Below are 18,413 nucleotides of genomic sequence, written 5' to 3' on the forward strand. Positions count from 1 at the left end.
TATTCCTCACGCGTTAATGTGAAAGCTGGAGTTCCCTGCTGTAGCTGGTCGAGTTGGAGCTCAGTTGTATTTTCCTGGCTTTTATTTTACTGTCTGACAACGGTGTGCTTACCTGCGTGACCTCAACGTCAGGTGAGTCATGAGGGGGACAAACTGCTGCAAATACTAAACATGCCAGATAATGGAAGGCAACACGTCACGGAGGGAACAGACATGATTCAGAAAACTGCACAGGGATGGTGTTCATACTCTGCTACACCTCCTGAAAAGAACAAGAACGCACTCAGATCAGCAAATGTATTTTATTGTACATTTACAAAACAACAAGAGTACAAAAAAGTCAGTCCACAGTCGTGTTTTTGTTTGAGGTGGAGTATATGCAAATCTTATCTCACAACTGCAGCAACAGTCTCTCAGACAGACAGGAAGAAGAGACCGGAGAGGAGCGGGAGGGATTACAATCAAACTTTCATAAAGCCTGTCTGTATGTCAGTCTGCTAACACACAGCTGCAGATGAACCAGAGGAAACATAGAAAAGTATGACATTCTCAGCGGACTATGTGGGTGCAGGGATTTCGACGGGAGGGGGCGCTCAGGGCCGAGGCGTCCGTCCGGGAGCGAGAACCCGCTCGTTTTGGCTTTTCCGACAACCCCTTTCAACCAGCAAACACACTTTGTGCTTCATATTTTCTGTTGTTTTGCCATCACAACAAGAGTGCAACAGTAGTTAATGCTTTTCCAAAAAGTATACATTTTGACAAAAAAGTTGGCACATTCAAGAAGACATGGTTTTTTTATAGGACTTTTTTTTTTTTCTTTTTTTTTTTACATTTGTGATTTTTTTTTTTTAACCCTCATAAATACAATATACGTTTCTTCCCCTGTATCCAGAGCCCACAAAAGAACAGTACAGACACAGGTATTTACAAAGCAAGGGGGAGGAGTGAACTCCATAGCTCATAAATAATAATAGTAATACCAAAAACAGCATGTAGAGTCCGTTGTTCTGTCTTTCACAGCACTGACATGGCAACAAGTCTGGAGTCCTGAAACTGTTCACTTCTCCTTTTGTTCAGCTCATTGTGTCCACGGTGGAAAGATGGGGGAGGGGGAGGGACGATGGAGGCATTCAAGGTCACAAAACCACTGCTGTCCTTATCTCATTTCCTGAAGAGAGAGAAATATCCCATCAGTGAAATATTAAAGGCCGAGCATGACGCTGCTCCACATCACGGATCCCACAGGCAGATAAAAACATCGTTTTTTTACTACATCAAAGCAAAGTGAAAACTGATAGACATTAAACCGGGAGCAGACTGCACCACAAGACTCATACTGGCCATAATTTCATATCACAATTGGTCAATTTTATTCATATCATGAAGATTGAGTCAATTGCACAGACTGCTGTGCTGTCAGCGGTGAGAGCTTCAGTCTATTTCCTCTCAATCTGGGCCTCATTTCCCCCGTAATGATGGATGTTGTAAAGTTTTATACGGAAGCACTTGAGAGAAAGGGTACGCGTTAAATGCTTCTTGACATTTCCACTTCTGATACATCTTCAAGTAACAAGGTGTAGCTCTGTAAGCCGTGCTATATATCAAAAATACAGGGATTATAAGTGTGTTGTACTTATAAGTGTAAAGATTTCATACTGGGATCATTCAGTAAGAGAATGAAGCTTCTGTTTCAGTCACACTTCGTATAAGAATATACACATCATCTATTTTGATTTCAGTGTTCAATTGCAAAGTTTCAAAAATAAATTGAGGGTGCATTCAAAAACAATAGCATAAATGCTTTTTTAAGCAATTAACTTCATATAAAGTGCAGAAAATGGAAAAACAAAACAAACAAACAAACCTCAATCAAATGAATATTTGGTTTGAAAGCAGCCGTTCTGCTCAAACTTGTACAGTTTTTGAAGTGACTTGACAGGTAGGTTGTTTTGGATTTGAGCTGCCTCAGCGTCTTCTGACTGCAACCCCAGAGTGACTCAATGATGCACCGCAACCATTTCCACAGCAACATTTTATCCATGTTTTAATACACATATGAATGAAAAGCTCTGTGAAAGAGGTCCCAAGAGCCATCTGCAGGTAGGTGGGAAGCACTCTTAAATCTACAATCATTCCTGAGTTTCTTAAATTATGATGCTGTCGCTTTGCAGGTTAAAAAAGAACAGAACGGATGGAGTTCATAAGTCACGTTTTATTTTTGTTACAATAAACCATAAAAGGCTTGTCAGTCAAACACCAACACATCCTTCGTGTGTTTAGAAGATTTTCTGTCTCAATAATGAGGCTGCAACATGACGCTAACGGGGTTATCATGTTCTCTTAAATCTGAACTGACTGACAAGTTAACGTTCTTTGTTCTGGCCTCTCAAAATTAGAGTCTTCTGTTTGACCCAAATCTTCCCTCGGTTTAATGTTAGTGTGTCTCCCTCCCTGTTTCAGACACGGCTGTCATGGGACAGCGATATCGCAGCAGTTCCCGGCCTCAGAGCAGATGTACCAGGGCCGAGGACAGACAGACTAGACTGACCGCCTGGGTTAAAGGCCAGATAAGCAGGCAGGAACCCCGCATGAGGAAGAGGTAACCTAAACCAGGCTTCCTGTAGAAACACCCCGAACTTTATTGCAGACGAGGTTCATGCTTTCATGTCCCTGGAAAGCCGTGAAAAGGCCAGCGAGGGTCAGATGGGGGTATCGGGTGGGGGGGCGAGGTGTTACTTGCTGCTCCACAGGGGGGGTTGAGCTGGGATACAAGGGAGCCGTGTGTGTGTGTGTGTGTGTGTGTGTGTGTGTGTGTGTGTGTGTGTGTGTGTGTGTGTGTGTGTGTGTTTGCAGAACGAGTGAAAAGAGTAATTGTCCGTGTGTGTGTGTGTCACTTTTACTGGTCACTTTGCTACATTCTCATGTCAGATGTGTGTTGAGAAGTGACCCGTGACCGGACCGTCTTTCTGTCTCCTCACACATGCAGCTTTATGGTGACGCTTCGGGTTACAGCTTTAAACTTAACAACTACAGCACTAAAAATCATCAAAGCTGCGACATGAGCCATTCCTCTTACAGCCACGCTTATGCAGGTTCGTTTGTCAAGTAATTCAGATTCTTCATGTCAAGCTTTCAGTACAGGACTTGAATTTGTAAATTTCTTTTTACTTTAACTTAAGTAAAGCAAAAGACAATGTTAAATAAAGAAACGTGAAAACGTACATTTTAAAATATTTTAATGTACAATGTGATAATGTCAGTTTAAAAGTGGAAAACCATTTGTTGTATGCTTGTTATGAATTTACTAATGAGCTGATTGTCCTCAGAAGTAGACTGAAATATTTACAACCTTTTCTTTTTTCCATTTGACTTCCATCCCTTGGTAAAGTTATTCTTCATGAGAAACCACCAAACCAACAAACTTTTGGATCTTTTTGTCTGCTCCAATATAGGACGGTGATTCCAAATTGGACTTGGTTATGATTTGTATTTTTACCAGCTTCCATCACTTTTCATTAGGCCCTTGTCGGCTCCTAGCTTTCTGTCTACAGGTACAGTAATGTCAAACATTGTAAGTGTTGCCTCACTTGCACAAAATCCCTGCAGAGCTTTCCGTTCGGCTGGCACAGCTTGCTCTGCCATAAAAGACAGCGGCTGGTCTCGCGGGAGCCTGCAGGGGTGCATTTAAAGGAGCGCTCCCACAGTGAAGTGTGCCCTCAGAAGTGCACTCCAGAGAGAGCAGTGGGCATGTGTGCGCTTAACATTGTTTCTTACTGTAAAGCTTTCCGAGTAGACGGTAATGGTAGATCTGTATGTTGGAGCCTGGGAGCATGATGGTGTGTGAAGCTCTCTTCATGTACCTGCACATACGAGATTATGTGTTTTACGGAGCGCAAGTAATGACGTGCGGATAAAACTGAACCACATGAACCTCTAAGGTAAGAGAGGGCTTCGTTCCCACGAGTATCTGAACACATCAATAATCAAAACCACTGGAGGTGACATTTTTTTTTTCTTTCCTTGAACGAAGCCGCTCTCCGGTGATAAAACAATTAGCCGTGCTGTGTTCTACCTCGTTGTGCTTCCTGGCCGAGTTGAGCCCCCTGGAGCCCGTGGAGCCTCTGGACGAGGAGCTCCCTGTGGTCGAGCAGTTACTGGATATCTGACTCCTGGAAATGTAACCAGCCTTACTGCTGTACGCCATCATCTCCTCACCTGGTGAGGCAAAGATAAAGGAGAGGAGATTAACGGGGAGCAGGTTCACAGTGAAGGCCTCTAGCCTGCCGGTCTAAACACAGCCGAGTGTCTCGGTGGGAAAAAGAAGGTTCATTTAGATATTTCAAAGCTGTTCTAGGCAACTCTTTTTCAGGCTGAGACTTTTTTTTTTATGCAGCCACTCGTTTTTTCACGAGAGTCGTATCTGTTTTTTGTCTCCTGACTTCATTGCTGTCTGTAGTAAATACAGGAAACAGTTGCAGTCCAGGTCGTTTCACACAGTCTGCTTCAAATCTGTGAAAGCTGGGAACAGGTGTCGACACCACATCCACCACAGATATCATATTGAACGGACGATCTTTGGTGCATTCGGTGTTAGCTTAAAACCAGTTTACTCTGTGTTGTATTTCCTCAGAGGGGACTTGGAACGATTATGGAGCAGCTAAAGTCATTTAATAAAACAGAATTAATCCACAGCATATAACGCCTGAATATCACAATTAGAAACAAAGTGAGTGAAAGATATAAAGCAGGCTAGTGGACAAGTAAAGCTAGAAGTTCATTAAAAAAAAAAATGCTGAAATAGTAATAACAAAAAAAATGGTTATAATAGCTCAATGAAATTGATGAAATAGTAAAAACAATAGAGAGGTCTCCAACCTTTTTTTTTTTTTTCCTCTCAGAGCTACTTTGACCAAATTAAATGAAATTGTCCAAGAGAATGGAGAGAGAACCATGTTTCGTAACATTTACTCACATAGTTGATCTCCACTCAAACCAGCTGAATTAGCTTCTAATAAAGCATCTTAAATTCAACAGCATGTGCATGCTTTTTTCTGCATGCATTTCTTTATTTCCTTCTGCAGTGCTCCCGTGTGGTCAAACTGGTTTGAAAAGTGGAACATTCTGTGTTTCCCCTTTGTCCACTTGGATGCAAACGATTCCCTATGGAGGGTACCCAGACCCATAAAGCCACACAGTGAATTTAGGGGCGAGCACATTCCCTCAACAGGACAGAAAGTTAAGAAAAATAATGGAGTCCGGGGTACTTCCTCATGATGAAACGCATGCAGTAAATTCCTATTTGCCCGTATTGTGAACCTGGGTATGGTCATGAGAGTGTGACTGCCCTCTGAAGCAAAACAGGACATTTTCTCTTAAAATCTGTGATTTTCTGCAACAGTGTGTTGCAGGATTTCTGGATTTTAAAAGGCATAATTTGTGTTTTCAACTATAACCAAGAAGCTGTGATGTGTGCGCTTGTTACAGCTTCATGTTTTAAAGTTTTTCATAAGGAACGATGTGTTCCAGCCAGTCCTGTTTCACTCTACTGGTGTTACTGGAGGAGAAAACACTGCAGTGCAGTAGAAGGGCATGATACAGCATTATGTGAGAGAGGCTTCGTCTGACTGTGGTTACATCAGGACATTTTACTCTGTTTCAGCAGAATTTACAAGTGTTGTCTTTTCATCTATTTTTCTCAGTTCTGCAAGGAGTGAATTATTTCAGCGGGCACACGTACACTCTGTCCTACATTTGTTTTTATGACTGAAATATGACTCTGCAGAAAACTGCGTCTTACTGTCGGCGTGTCTCTGTCCCGAACCCTTCCGCTGGTGGCTGTTACTGCTGCATTCGATCCTCTCCAGGGAGGACAGAGCGCCGGCCTCCATGCACGCCTGAGGGCCCTTCAGCCTGCCGTCCTCTGGGGGCGGCTCCGGAGGTGGGGGCAGGTCTGAACCGAGGTAAAGAAAAGTCAGGCGCAAATAATGTTTGTGAGGTAGAGAAGTTTTTCTTTCAGTTTCACTGGATGCATTTAAGTTTCTGTTAAATTGTAGCTTTATTTTGAAGAAAAGATTGAGAGAATTTGGTTTTCTTGTCTCTTTCTTGCCACACAGTTGAAAGAACCAGAGATACGACTACAGTCTGATGTTCCTTAAGAAAAAGTGTTAATTGAAATGACCTCTGACTTGCCGCTTGCCTGTAATATAAGATTACAACTTTACAGCTCAAATCCATAATCAGGAACACCTGCCTAAGATCTCACACTTGTACCAAAGTTGTGTTCAATCACAGATGGTGTAAAATATATGTGTGTACATGCTGGATTCCTATGATTTTAATATTTTCACTTACCGACAAAGAACATGACTTGAATATTCAGCTACTGAGCTGTCATTCATGAATACCCTCCGACAGTGTCATTGTCATTAACATGCAAAATAATACTGTTCTAATAATGAACTGTTCTCTGTGCATTCAAGAACGCTCAGTGAATTTGAGAAAATATCGACAATGAAAAGCTCATATTTGAAGGACTCCCCTCACCTCCTTGTATATCTCTTCTGTATGCTGAACTCTTTGACACCTTTTTTTTCACTCTTGATTTTTGGTTGGGAGGAGTGCATGTATCTGCTGGGGACGAGCGACTGTGCACTGTATGTGGAAAAAAACAACAAAAAAAAACAACAACCAGACGACACATATGGATTATTTAGATTGAAAAGGGTAGAATAAGGTAGTTTTAAGGCAGATGCATGTCTGTATGTTCAGCTTTCATGCTCTTGTTTGTTATTCTGCATTTCTGTGTGTGTCAGGCTTGCATGCGTGAGCACACCAGTCATTTTACCGGGTGTAGTCGGGCTGACGTTGTCTTCATTGAGAGCTGGCCCCTGGCTGTGGAGGCAGCGGTGGGCAGGACTTTGGCACTGCAGCGTGCCAACTTCTGATGAGCCGTGATGCTGTTGGCCAGAGAGGTTGGAGTTGGACTGGGTGAGCGGCGGGCTCGGCGCCTGGGGAACTGGCACTGGACCGCAGGGTAACCTTCTGCTATGGGAAGTGAGGGCAGCGTGTTACAGGAGAGAACAAATCAACAAAACCACAAGCTAAATCCTTGGTGCACGGTGTCTTTCATTTTAAGTGAAAAAGAACAGATTGCATGCATGATTTTTATATTCTATTTGGCTGTGTAATAAGTTTGACTGGCTTCTTGTGATTTTAATGGTTGTCTGTTTTATTGTTATTTAAATGATTATTTAAGTTGTGGTTGAGGGCTGAGCCATTTGGCTGATGACCACATGGCTATTTGGCTCATTAGCCACTGGGCTAAAAGAGTGCAGTGTTGCTGTAAAGATAAAAATCAATAAATCCATTAATGCAATTTTGTCTCAATATGACAAAATTAATGTGATAAATATGAAGTTTTGCAGCAGAAGCGTAAAAAAATAAATGATTAAAATGAGACTATACAGTATGTCTCTATACATTTGCTGACATTGTTATGCACAATAAGATACCAGTCCAGTGTTGCCAGAACAGTTGGGCTACTGTAACTGGGCAGGAAAAAATGGTTTAGTTGGGTTTTTGTTAATGGCGGTAGTTGTACCATTAGGAGGGGCTTCCCCGGACAATACTAGTATATATATATATATCTATATATATATTATGAAACATTGTATTTCAGAGGTTTTCACACTGTAAGGGAGGGACAGAAGTTTTAGAAGACAGTGCCTGATTGGCGGTGTCAAAATTCATTATTAAGAAATGCTATTAGCACATTTTCTTAAATGTAAATAAATACTGGCTAAAGTTGTAGCCCATGACATAAAACACTAAATCTGTATATGTTGTTTCTGAAAGTGAAAACTTCTAACATTTAAATAATTTCAGTTTCCTGCTGATATTTAAGATGAGATGTTTTGGATAGACACAGAAACCTTTTAATAATTCTGATATTGTTACTTTTTGTCAGTCAAATCTGATAACACTACTCAATAGATAAAGGGTGCGTTTCATTTATAATGAATTCAACTTATGACCTGTAAGAAGTCCAAGGAAAAAAAAGGTGGATAGTAAAATCGATGGGTGGCGTTCAAAAATGTATTTTAAAAAGCCATAATGTGACCAGAGGTTGGTGTATTACGACCATGATAGATTCATACAGGTCATTCAAATATGAACACAACCACGAGGTACCGAGCCGCTCACATACCGTGACAGCTGCTGGCCGTCGAGTTGATTGAGGCGGGGGTGGTCGTGGGGGGCTCTGGCCTCCTCGTGGGGCGACGGGGTGAGCGTGGCTGTTGACTGGTGACTGTAGGAGGTGGCCGGAGAGGAGGCGTGGTTCCTCTGAGGGGGAGGGGGTCCGTCCTCACAGCCCTCCATCAGGTAGGTCCTCTCTGGGAGGGGCGGACACCACTCCTCCTCCGAGCTGCACAGAAAAAAAGAAGACGGTCATCTCGACGGCGTACAGCAGCAGGTGGACTTCATCTTCGTGTGATATTAAAATATATAGTCGAGGAGCAGCTTGTTTGTTCAGTGGAGCTTTTTAAATCCAGTTAGCTATGAGGCTACTTAAACATTCATGATGTTCTTTCAGGCCTTGCTGTTGGCAAAACTGCAGGAGGCTAAACCTCCAGCTGGGTGGGATTGCTGCAGCGAGAGTGAGACTGAATGGCAGTTTTGTTCTGAGGTTGCGGAGAGCGAGTGGTAAACACGAGCACAACTAATTGTGTTTCGAGGGTGGCGAAAACAGCTAAATCACAAACGCAATTGAGCGAGGGTGAGATAACCGAGTTAAGGCCACATCCTTAAGAGACACGTTGGGTTCGATACTTAATGTGCCTGTTGAAGACGACGCTAAGCCTAAGTGATGATGCAGCAGAGTAATACTAATTTACAGAGACGACTCAGAGAGAGGAGGCGAGGGAGTCTGGCTCACCCTATGTCCATGTCCTCCTGCTCTGGGAGCTGCTCGTCCTGCTCACACTGTTCCAGCTCTCCGATGGGAGGTGGAGGCAAGGACTCCATCCAGGTCAGAGACGGGGTCTTCACAGCCTTACCCATCGCCTTCTGCTTGGGCTTACCTAAAGAGCAAAACAGAGACAGAAAGAAATGCAGTGATTCACTCAAAAAGAGGCTTCGTCACACCGAGCTGATTCGTCACATGACACAGGAGGCCTGTGGCTCACAGATATGAATATGTGGGCGACACAATAACACATTTTAGAAAACCTTTTTCCATTTAGCACAATTTAAAAACAACCAACGTTGGCCAAACTGCTTCCACACATATATAAAACACACAACACTATGAAAGTGATGATAGACTGGGTTCAAACTAACTATCTATATAATGTCTGAAAATACTGAAAAACACGGTTTCCTTAAGTCTCCAAATTTCTTTTGATCCAACCAACAGTTCCAAAATATCAGGTGTGCCGTCAAATACTTTTTCTTAAAAACTGTCATGAAAGACAAACTGATTATGAAATTAGTTGCTGATTCATTTTCTGTTTGTCAATTAATAGACAAATTATTTCACTTCTAATATGATCGAAAGAATGTTTATATAAAATATACAAATGGTAAAAAAAAATAGCCAAATATGAGACTGCAATAAAAAAATATAGCATATAAAGACATCATCATGCTTGAAGCTACAGAACAAAGATGGATCCCTGATGGCGTCCTCACCGCTGCAGCGGTCCGGCTGGGCGTACTGCGCTCCAGAGGGGCCCGGCTGGGCGATCCAGTGCCCGTCGTCTTGCTGCTCGCCACCGTGCGCCGGCACCTGCGTCTGATTGTTGGTGAAAGGCATGATGGAGGTGGAGGCGTAGGGGGTGGTGGAGGTGTGCTGGGCGTAGGTGAAGCTGTGCAGGTCTTCGCTGGTGGCGTCGATGGTGCTGTAGATGGGACCTTCGGTGGAGCCTCCCATGCTGTACTTCTCCGTCTGGTTCAGGTAGTTGGAGATGCCGGCTTCTACACACAGATGGAGGTTTTCTTTAGCTCAGCTTTCCTGCTTTGATTTGTCTTGCTTTCCTTTAACAACCCAAGAACAGACATTCCTACCATTGTAGTATCTCTCAGCCGTGTCGTGGTTGGCGGTGCAGCAGTTGACAGCATCTTTACTACTGTGGACCAGGTTGGTGGTGGGCCACGAGTCTGCCAGCCACGGGTAGTTGCCCATGTTGCCTCCCAGCACGCCGGGCCTACAGAGACATTCTGGCATTAATTTAACACATGGTGGGAAACAATGCAGCAGCAACAACTGTCCAGATGGAAATACAGACGAGCAGGGAAAATCCTGTATTTTACTCCGTTAAACACATCGGAGACGTGATGTGAATTCAAAATAAGAGGCGACGGGACCCAGATCCATAACAGAATATAAATGTAGGATAAAAATCAATTACCTTCCATTGAGCCCTGATCCCTCTCCATGAGGGAATCCAACTGCAAATGACAGAGAGAAAGAGGCGGGGGGGAGTGAAGAGGGGTAAACATGCATGTTACATTTTCGTGTACTACTTTGCTTCCATTTGCTCTTTTTGTTCGATCTCGACTCCGCTTGTACTTTCCAGAGTCAGCTGTTCTCACTTCCCCTGAAATGGGTTCAATTCTCCACAGAGTGAAATGTATCTGCTGTATGGTAAAGAAGTGGACATGTTACAGCAGAGAAAACACAAGCTGTGCTGACACACTCATGTCGGAGATCTCTGCTGCAGTGAACAGACTCACTGTAAACTACAGTAGGACCTTCTGTTTAGCAGGTAGTCACAAAATATACACGAAAGTACTAAAACAGTACTGAAGCTCAACTTTAGCCGACGTGAGAATTACATTGTGAAGACTTTTACTGTTCATTATTTTAATTTAGAAGAATCATACTGGCTCACAAAAAGGTATTTAAAAAAGAGATGCCTTTGGCAGCAATCTAAATTGCACTTCCACAGGTAATTTCCATGACTTCTTTCATAAGTGCAGAGCGTCATCCCAGACAGCAGACAGGGAGAGCCTCAGGTTAGCAATAATGGGAAACTCCAGATCTTAACCACCGCTCCTGACCTGCTGGTGTGTAGGCGAAGGACGCGGTGTAGTGGCTCAGTTCCTTGCGCTTCTTGCGACGGCAGTAGATCCAGACACTGAAGCCCATGAGGATGACCCAGCACGCTCCGCCGATGCCCGCGATGAACGCCGGCTGCTTGACCACGTCGGTGATCTGCTCGGCCAGACTCACACTGCTCTCCTCACCGCTGTCGCCGCCGCTGCCCCCCCCGCCCGGTACCGAGGGCTGCTCAGCCGGCAGCTCTGGGGGAAGGAGAGGAGGGCAAAATAAGACAAGGACATAAAAACATCTTCTTCGTGGATCACTTGTTACTTTTATTCTATGTAATTAATATTGTATAGTTTTAACATTTTTAAAGCCAAACAGCAATCAATGCAACTTAATCATTACCCTTATGCTAAAACATAGCATTCTGAGGCTGGACCTGGGTTCCTGCATGGTGTTTACTAGATAACCCATATCATGAACATCTGGACCACATATTTAGTCAAATAAGTTGGTGGTGGTGCAAGAGACAAACTGACAGAATCACTAAAGTGAGTAGGATTCATCCTCTGGGAACTATGAGTATCTTTGCCCTGTGACCGCTCGAGGAAAAGTCATGGAGTCCAAAAAGTCAGCAGCATATCCTGTGGGGACTAAAAAGCGGAGTTCGTCTTAACCTTCCTGCAGAACAACGTTTGTCTCTGTGACTGCGGCTTATTCATCTGCTGGTTTAGTCCGTGTTACTCACTGATGAGGACAGACACCGGCTGACTGCGAGTGCCGACGCCAGCGCTGGTCACCGCCGCCACCTCCACCTGGTACAGCACGCCGGGTATCAGGCCTTTCAGCACCGTGGACAACGTGTTACCGTCCACCGTCTTGTTGATGTAGTAGCGCGTCTGGTTGTCACCGCCGCTGCCCACGCACCAAACCTGTTTGGGCACAATGTGTGAAACAGCTGCTTTCTGTTTTAGTGATATTTTGAGGTACTTCAACGTTTCTGCAATGTTTTATCTCTTTACAACCACATCAAAGCAGAGTCAAGCAGTGTGTGTGTGTGTGTGTGTGAATGGAGGCTCCCTTTGTGCCATATGTGCTCTGTTTGTGTGCACACGTTTAGAACTTCTTGTCTTCAGATAAAAGACACGTGACGAGGCCGGGGAGTGTTTACCCTGTACTCCTGGATGATGCCATTCTGCATTTCACTGGGCGGCGGCTCCCAGGAGACACTGATGCTGGAGCTGTTGCTGAGCTTCACTGTCGCCACTGTAACAGCTCTGGGCGGCGCGCTGGGGACTGTGTGGGATGGAGGACAGCGTTCATGTCATTCCATCAACATGCTAAAATTGCGATACTGAGCAGAAAAATGGTTAACAAGTACAAAAAAACCTGCAAAAACGAATTCAGCTCAAGGCAATAAAAGCGAAGAGAGGAAATGATGGTTTATCGAGGGTTATTCAAGTTATTAATGTGTTTTGCCAGACAAAGCTACTCAGGCAGGTCGATCCAAAGTCCGAGAGTGCTGAGGGCAAAAACTGTCTGCTCCTTGTTTTTAATCTGGAGTTTGGATCAACCAATATCAACCCCCGGCTGCTAAAACAGCTGGGCGGAGGTTGAATTTAATGAAAATAGTGATCGATATAAATGAACCCAAATTCCAGAGGATATAAAATTAACCCCAAAATGAGATACCATGACTGAGATTCATGTGGTGTCATACAGGCTAATGAGCAGCCATTTGCAAGAGCCTACAGTGTCACAGACAACCTGGCCTAGTTTATTAACAGCACTTTTCTTTGAAGCTCTCCGTGGTGCAGATGTGTTTCACAAGTCGTCACATTTATTACCTTCTTCTGGCGTTCGGACCAGTAACGTGTAGCTGTCCTTGCCCTGGAATTCATCGAAATAAGGACGGATCTTTATCTCGTACTCGGTTCCCTTGAGCAGGCTGGTGAGGACTGTGCTTCGCTCGGAGGGGGAGTTGATGTCCTGGAGGAGCCAGGTCCCCCCGCTGGGTCGGTAGAAGAGGCGGTAGCCCTGCACGAACTGAGACTGACGGTCGACCTGAAACAAATTGATGTCAGCATTGAGGGAAACTGATTAAAGATGAGAAAGAAGTGAGATGAGGTAAAGGAGTATTTTTCTCCCTGCCCTCACCTTAAATGATCCCTTACATGTTTCTTCCCTAAATAAAAGAAAGAGTAGAAGCACTCACAGTCCAGGACACTCGGATGGAAGCTGTTGTTAGTGTGATCGGGTCCTGCAGCTGGACCGCCACCTCTCCCAGCTCCCTCTGCACCTGCCTGTGGTCCACTCCCTGACCTGTAGGACTCACATCTGAGGAGAAACACACATCTTCACTTCTCTGCTGAGTGCTGCTGTCAGTGCATTAACACACACCACGGAGGTGTTTTTAACCATTCTGGACGTGAGTCATGTTTTATTTGGTGTGTGACGGGTGCAGCCGGACCTTGTGTTCTGACGGGCTCAGAGATGGGGCTCGGGTCACTCAGGCCGTAGACGTTGACAGCTCGGACGATGAACAGGTAGATGGTGTTGGGCAGAAGGCCAGTGATTGTGTGTGTTTCCATCTTGACCATGTCGGCTACAGTCTGCCACGTGCTGCCTGCTGATTGGCTGGAAAAGGACAGAAGGAATAAAAGTGACATTCAGGTTCTGACAACAATACGCTTACTGGTTGACAGTGTGTCAATGTGGGGCGGCACAGTGATGCAGTGGTTAGCATTGTCGCCTCACAGCGAAAAGGTTCTGGGTTCAAATCCGGGCCTTTCTGTGGTGAGTTTGCATGTTCTCTCTGTCCCTGCGTGGGTTCTCGCCGGTACTCCGGCTTCCTCCCACCATCCAAAAACATGCATCTCAGGTTAATTGGTGATTCTACAAATCGCCCTTAGGTGCGAATGGTCTTTGTTTCCGGTTGACCCTGTGATGGACTGGCATCCTGTCCAAGGTGAACTCTGCCTTCGCCCAAAGTGAACTGGGATAGGCTCCAGCCCCCTCATCACCCTGTTCAGGATAAAGCAGGTATAGATAATGGATGGTTGGAAGTATATCAATGTCAACTTCCGCTTAACATAATGAAGATGAAATCAAAATGGCTTTAGATAAATATCACTATGTTAAAAAACTAATGTCATTCTCTGAGAAAACACATTTATACATCTATACATGTAGAAAATGTGTTTTTCAATTTTTCTAGATAAGTTTAATTATAAATCACATAATAATGTGACTCCAGCAAAAATGCATGAATTATTAACAGAAATAGAAAAAAACAATACTTCATACTGCATGGGCGAGTGAGCACCCGACAAAACAGCAAAGGAGAGAGAGTTTTAACTAGTGAGGGAAACAGGGCGAGTAGAGACTTTTTTTTAAGGTCTGACATCCTCTTACAAAATTTGATTTTTTAAATTTTTTTATTTTATACACTTTATTAATCCCCGAGGGGAAATGTCTTCACTACAGCAGGGGGGCTCTCAGGGGGGAGATGCTGCAGCAGGCTGCCACTAGCGCGGCGCCAGGTAACCTGACCTGAGGTGCATGTTTTTGGATGATGGGAGGAAGCCGGAGAACCCGGAGAGAACCCACGCAAGCACAGGGAGAACATGCAAACTCCGCACAGAAAGGCCCAGGACCGGATTCAAACCCGGAACCTTTTTTTTTTTACTGTGAGGTGACAGTGCTAACCACTGCACCACCGTGCCGCCCAAAATATGTTTGTCTTTAATAATTATTTCAGCACATTTAGATCTATTTAAAACTAAGAAATCAGGAACAGTCATCAGCTTCGGATGCATTTTCTAAGTTTGGAGTTCATCTCCCATTACTCTTGTAAACTTCGACTCTTTTAACATGTTAATAAATGCTTCCTCCTCCACTCTCAGCTCCTCTCTGTTGTGAGTAATGTTGTAGCTTCTGGGAGGAGCACATGAATGCTCAGTGTGTGTGTGTTTCCTCACACAATATGTTGGTGTTGTGGTGATGATGGATGATTCTTTTCTTGTGAAGCTACCCAACAAACTGTCAGGCTGTTTGGCTCTGCCTGCATGTCTCCTGTGACTGTATGAATATTACCTGGTGTTTTAACTCAAATTATTTTGATATTTGAATTTTTGCATAAAATTTAAAAAAAAAAATCACTTAAACTATCATTTTGTAATCCTTTCAGCTCTAATAACACTGGATAGTTTAATCAGTAACAAAACAAATTCATATATTTTCTATTTAAAATCTTCATCTCTAAAGTGGCTTATAGAAAATGCCTGTCAAATAAATGTATTGGGGGAAAACTACAATACTTCCAATGTTAAATATAGTTTAGTATAGGGTAGTATGAAAAACAAAAATACCCCCAATAAGTAAATGAGCTTAGTTACATTTCACTCCAATGAAAGACAACATCCAGAAGCCTGGGAGTTTGCACCACTTTCACACTGCATGCAGGAGTGCTTTCCCATGCTGATTTGATGTGCAGCTTCAGGATGAACCGATGCATGGGAGGATCTCCAGGCAATATAAGGACCTATGATTGGCTTCCTCTCATATTTCTTGTCTAGCAAACAATAGCAGATGTGAGCAAAGTTTCCCAGTTGAGTTGAGTTTGTGTTCACTCGAAGATCTCCTCCAAATGATACGATTTGCTGTCCTGATGAATAATGTAATGATGCCTGTAAGACGGCACAGCTGCCAACAGGAAATTAGGGCATGTTCTTGGCCTTGTGGCAATCCCCGAACTGCATCATCCCACCAGCCCTCTGCCATGTCCCTCCCCTCCCCCACCCCCTTTTTACTGTGTGAATTTATTGTCACCTTGGCAGAGCGGCAGTCACAAAGGCCCGACCAACCGTTTGTTTGACACTTTCAGATTTCCCCCAAGGGTGCTGTGAGTGTTTGTAGTGAACTTGTTTCAGTGTTGAACTGCAATTAGACCAAGGAGGAAAACCACTCATGAATACACATGTTGCTCGTGTGTGTGTGTGTGTGTGTGTGTGTGTGTGTGTGTGTGTGTGTGTGTGTGTGTGTGTGTGTGTGTGTGTGTGTGTGTGTGTGTGTGTGTGTGTGTGTGTGTGTGTGTGTGTGTGTGTGTGTGTGTGTGTGGGTTGCCCGGTAATTTTGTGAAAGAGATGATCAGAAAGAGTTCACAGTCACACACAGTGCTGAAAGAGAACGAGTGCAGTCTCACCAGGAGAATGGAAACTCTGCCTTTACACTATTACATGTTGCATATGGGCACACGCACACGCATGCACACACACGCACACACACACACAATCGCCAACCTTTGCTCTTCTCAGTGGTTCTACAAACAAACCGTAGCACCTCAGGCAGGGAAATGTTATTGCCAACGTCCCGGCGGTCCCATCCAGCTGCTGTATGAAGATTCAGTTTGCGTTACTCGGAAACGTTCAGCTGCCGCCACGGGCCGAGGTGGACGTCTGGATCTGATTAGGCCCTGCCAGTGTTCCCGTCTTTATCGAATTGGAAGGACATATTTCCTCATAACGCAAGCTATTTTTATCTCGAGGCCTCCTTCCATCCGCTGAGCCACCCATCCTGCTCCGATAAATCTATTACAGTCCTAATTAATCCAAGGTGGACGTACCTGAGGGGTCCTGATGAAGTCCATTCAGGTTCAGAGGAGCCACGAAGGACAACGCGAGCCAAGTCTCTGTGCATGCGTGTGTGGGTGCCAGTAAAAATATTGTGATTGTTCAATCCATTCATCCATTCATGAATTCTTAACAGACCAAAATACTTTGTATTCTGCAGTTTTTCTGTGAATTCGATCTTGTTCTCAAGGTTGAATATTAATTAACAGATTTTCATTTTAAAGACCTGCAAACAGTGAATGGATTTCATTACTCTCTGCGTCGGTGAAGGAGGTTCAGTGTCCCAAACCCAAAAGGTTTTCAGCTCTCAGGAGACCAATGCTTCTGCAGTAAAACTACCAAAACAAAATGAAAAGAAGAAGACAGCCTTCACTGCTCACTAAAGAAGGAGAAGGACCGGCAACATAATGTAATGAAAAAAAACAACATGGAATGAACTCGATTGTCTGATTTGTCCTTGATGACCATGAAGGAGTAAAAACTGGATTTGTTGTAGCTTCACTCACCTGAAGGCCTCGATGATGTAGGAGGTGACGGCGGCTCCTCCTTCGTGGGCGTTGGGCTGCCAGGTCAGAGAGACGCTGTTCTTCGACACATCTGTGACGATGGGTTTGTGTGGCGGACCGGGCAGCTGGAAGGGTTCTGTGGTCTGAGCCACGGACGGGTCGGCGCTCTCTGGACGGTGAGGGGAGGAAACGAGGAGGAGGATGGGGAGGCAGGGAGATGGAGGAGGAGAGATGTTTGATTCTAACGCCCGCTTTTAGTGCCACCGTTTTATTATGTCCTCTGTGTAATCCCGCTAATGTTGACTGAACATTTACATCAGCATCGCTGCAGGCGGCGCTCCTCACTTCTAACAGACTCCACAATCTCGCTACTAGATCTTAAACAACCATTACCGCGCTGATAGTCAAATAACAAACTTAGGTGTCATCAGAGCAGCTTGTTAAGTCGTTACCCCTTCATTTAATGCCACTAATGAAATCTCTACTGCATGAAATATTTTATGTACCAATGCCTGATGGGTTGTAAAGAAAAGAGAAAGGGCACAGCCTCACTAAGCCCTTAAATTGATGGTGTGCTTTGAGCTTTGAGCTGCGGCGGCTGACGATATCTTACAGTTTCATACCAGATGTGGTAATTAGCATGTTTTCATCTTGTCTGATCCCCTTTTGCTCTTTTTCAACAACATCATGCTTCACATGCGTACAGTTACAGACATTTCTATTTGAGGTCTTCTCAGGACCAGCAGGGGTTAAAAGCTTTAATTAAACCCAGCTCTTTGTTTCTTTTGATCAATTAAATGGTCACAAAGAAACTACCTTCTTTTGTTTTTAAAGACATGTCACACTGTACAGTCACACTCATTCATACCTGATAGTTTTAATTACCCAAGTTACCCAAATGAATAACAGTGATGCTTCCGTACAGTCTCTCCGAGCGGTTACTTCACAGAGCTTTCATTTGCATGTATTTAAAACATGTGGAGACAATTTACCTTTGACTGTGAGCACTCCACTCCAACTCGTCTCTCCACTGGAGCTGGAAGCCAGGCAGGTGTAAACTCCAGAGTCTGTTTCCTGGCAACAGTAACATGTGTATCATTAGTTTGGTGTGCACGTGTGTGTGAGAGCATGATACTATGTTAATGCATCCATTAACAGTGATTGAGACTAAATGTCATATCTCTCAAAGCAGAATGTTTTTGTTCAGAATACTGAGCAGTGGGAAGTTGG

The 18,413-nt window shown here is 44.1% G+C and overlaps 1 protein-coding gene across 2 annotated transcripts in view; it reads right to left on the reverse strand.

Annotated features, from left to right (window-relative positions):
• Positions 1-283: 283 nt before the first annotated feature.
• Positions 284-18,413, reverse strand: part of robo3 (roundabout, axon guidance receptor, homolog 3 (Drosophila)) — a 96,279-nt gene continuing 78,149 nt past the window's right edge. The window contains exons 10-27 of one of the 2 annotated variants that reach the window (XM_069713710.1): positions 18,176-18,257; positions 17,184-17,352; positions 13,518-13,684; positions 13,263-13,384; positions 12,895-13,111; positions 12,219-12,343; positions 11,796-11,979; positions 11,062-11,304; positions 10,410-10,449; positions 10,066-10,205; positions 9,691-9,975; positions 8,936-9,080; positions 8,207-8,425; positions 6,845-7,041; positions 6,544-6,651; positions 5,798-5,950; positions 4,073-4,215; positions 284-1,168 (exon numbers count right to left, since the gene is read on the reverse strand). In XM_069713710.1, the coding sequence (XP_069569811.1) occupies positions 1,157-1,168; positions 4,073-4,215; positions 5,798-5,950; positions 6,544-6,651; positions 6,845-7,041; positions 8,207-8,425; positions 8,936-9,080; positions 9,691-9,975; positions 10,066-10,205; positions 10,410-10,449; positions 11,062-11,304; positions 11,796-11,979; positions 12,219-12,343; positions 12,895-13,111; positions 13,263-13,384; positions 13,518-13,684; positions 17,184-17,352; positions 18,176-18,257 (2,751 nt within the window). In that variant the 3' untranslated portion in view covers positions 284-1,156. Of the gene's footprint in view, positions 1,169-4,072; positions 4,216-5,797; positions 5,951-6,543; positions 6,652-6,844; positions 7,045-8,206; positions 8,426-8,935; positions 9,081-9,690; positions 9,976-10,065; positions 10,206-10,409; positions 10,450-11,061; positions 11,305-11,795; positions 11,980-12,218; positions 12,344-12,894; positions 13,112-13,262; positions 13,385-13,517; positions 13,685-17,183; positions 17,353-18,175; positions 18,258-18,413 lie in introns of both variants that reach the window. The other variant, XM_069713709.1, reaches the window with a different exon arrangement.

This window comes from Brachyistius frenatus, unplaced genomic scaffold (genome assembly GCF_029030835.1).
Source record: "Brachyistius frenatus isolate BFR_SWC_R1_liver_20210118 unplaced genomic scaffold, ASM2903083v1 Contig_121, whole genome shotgun sequence".
NCBI classification, from domain to species: domain Eukaryota; kingdom Metazoa; phylum Chordata; class Actinopteri; family Embiotocidae; genus Brachyistius; species Brachyistius frenatus.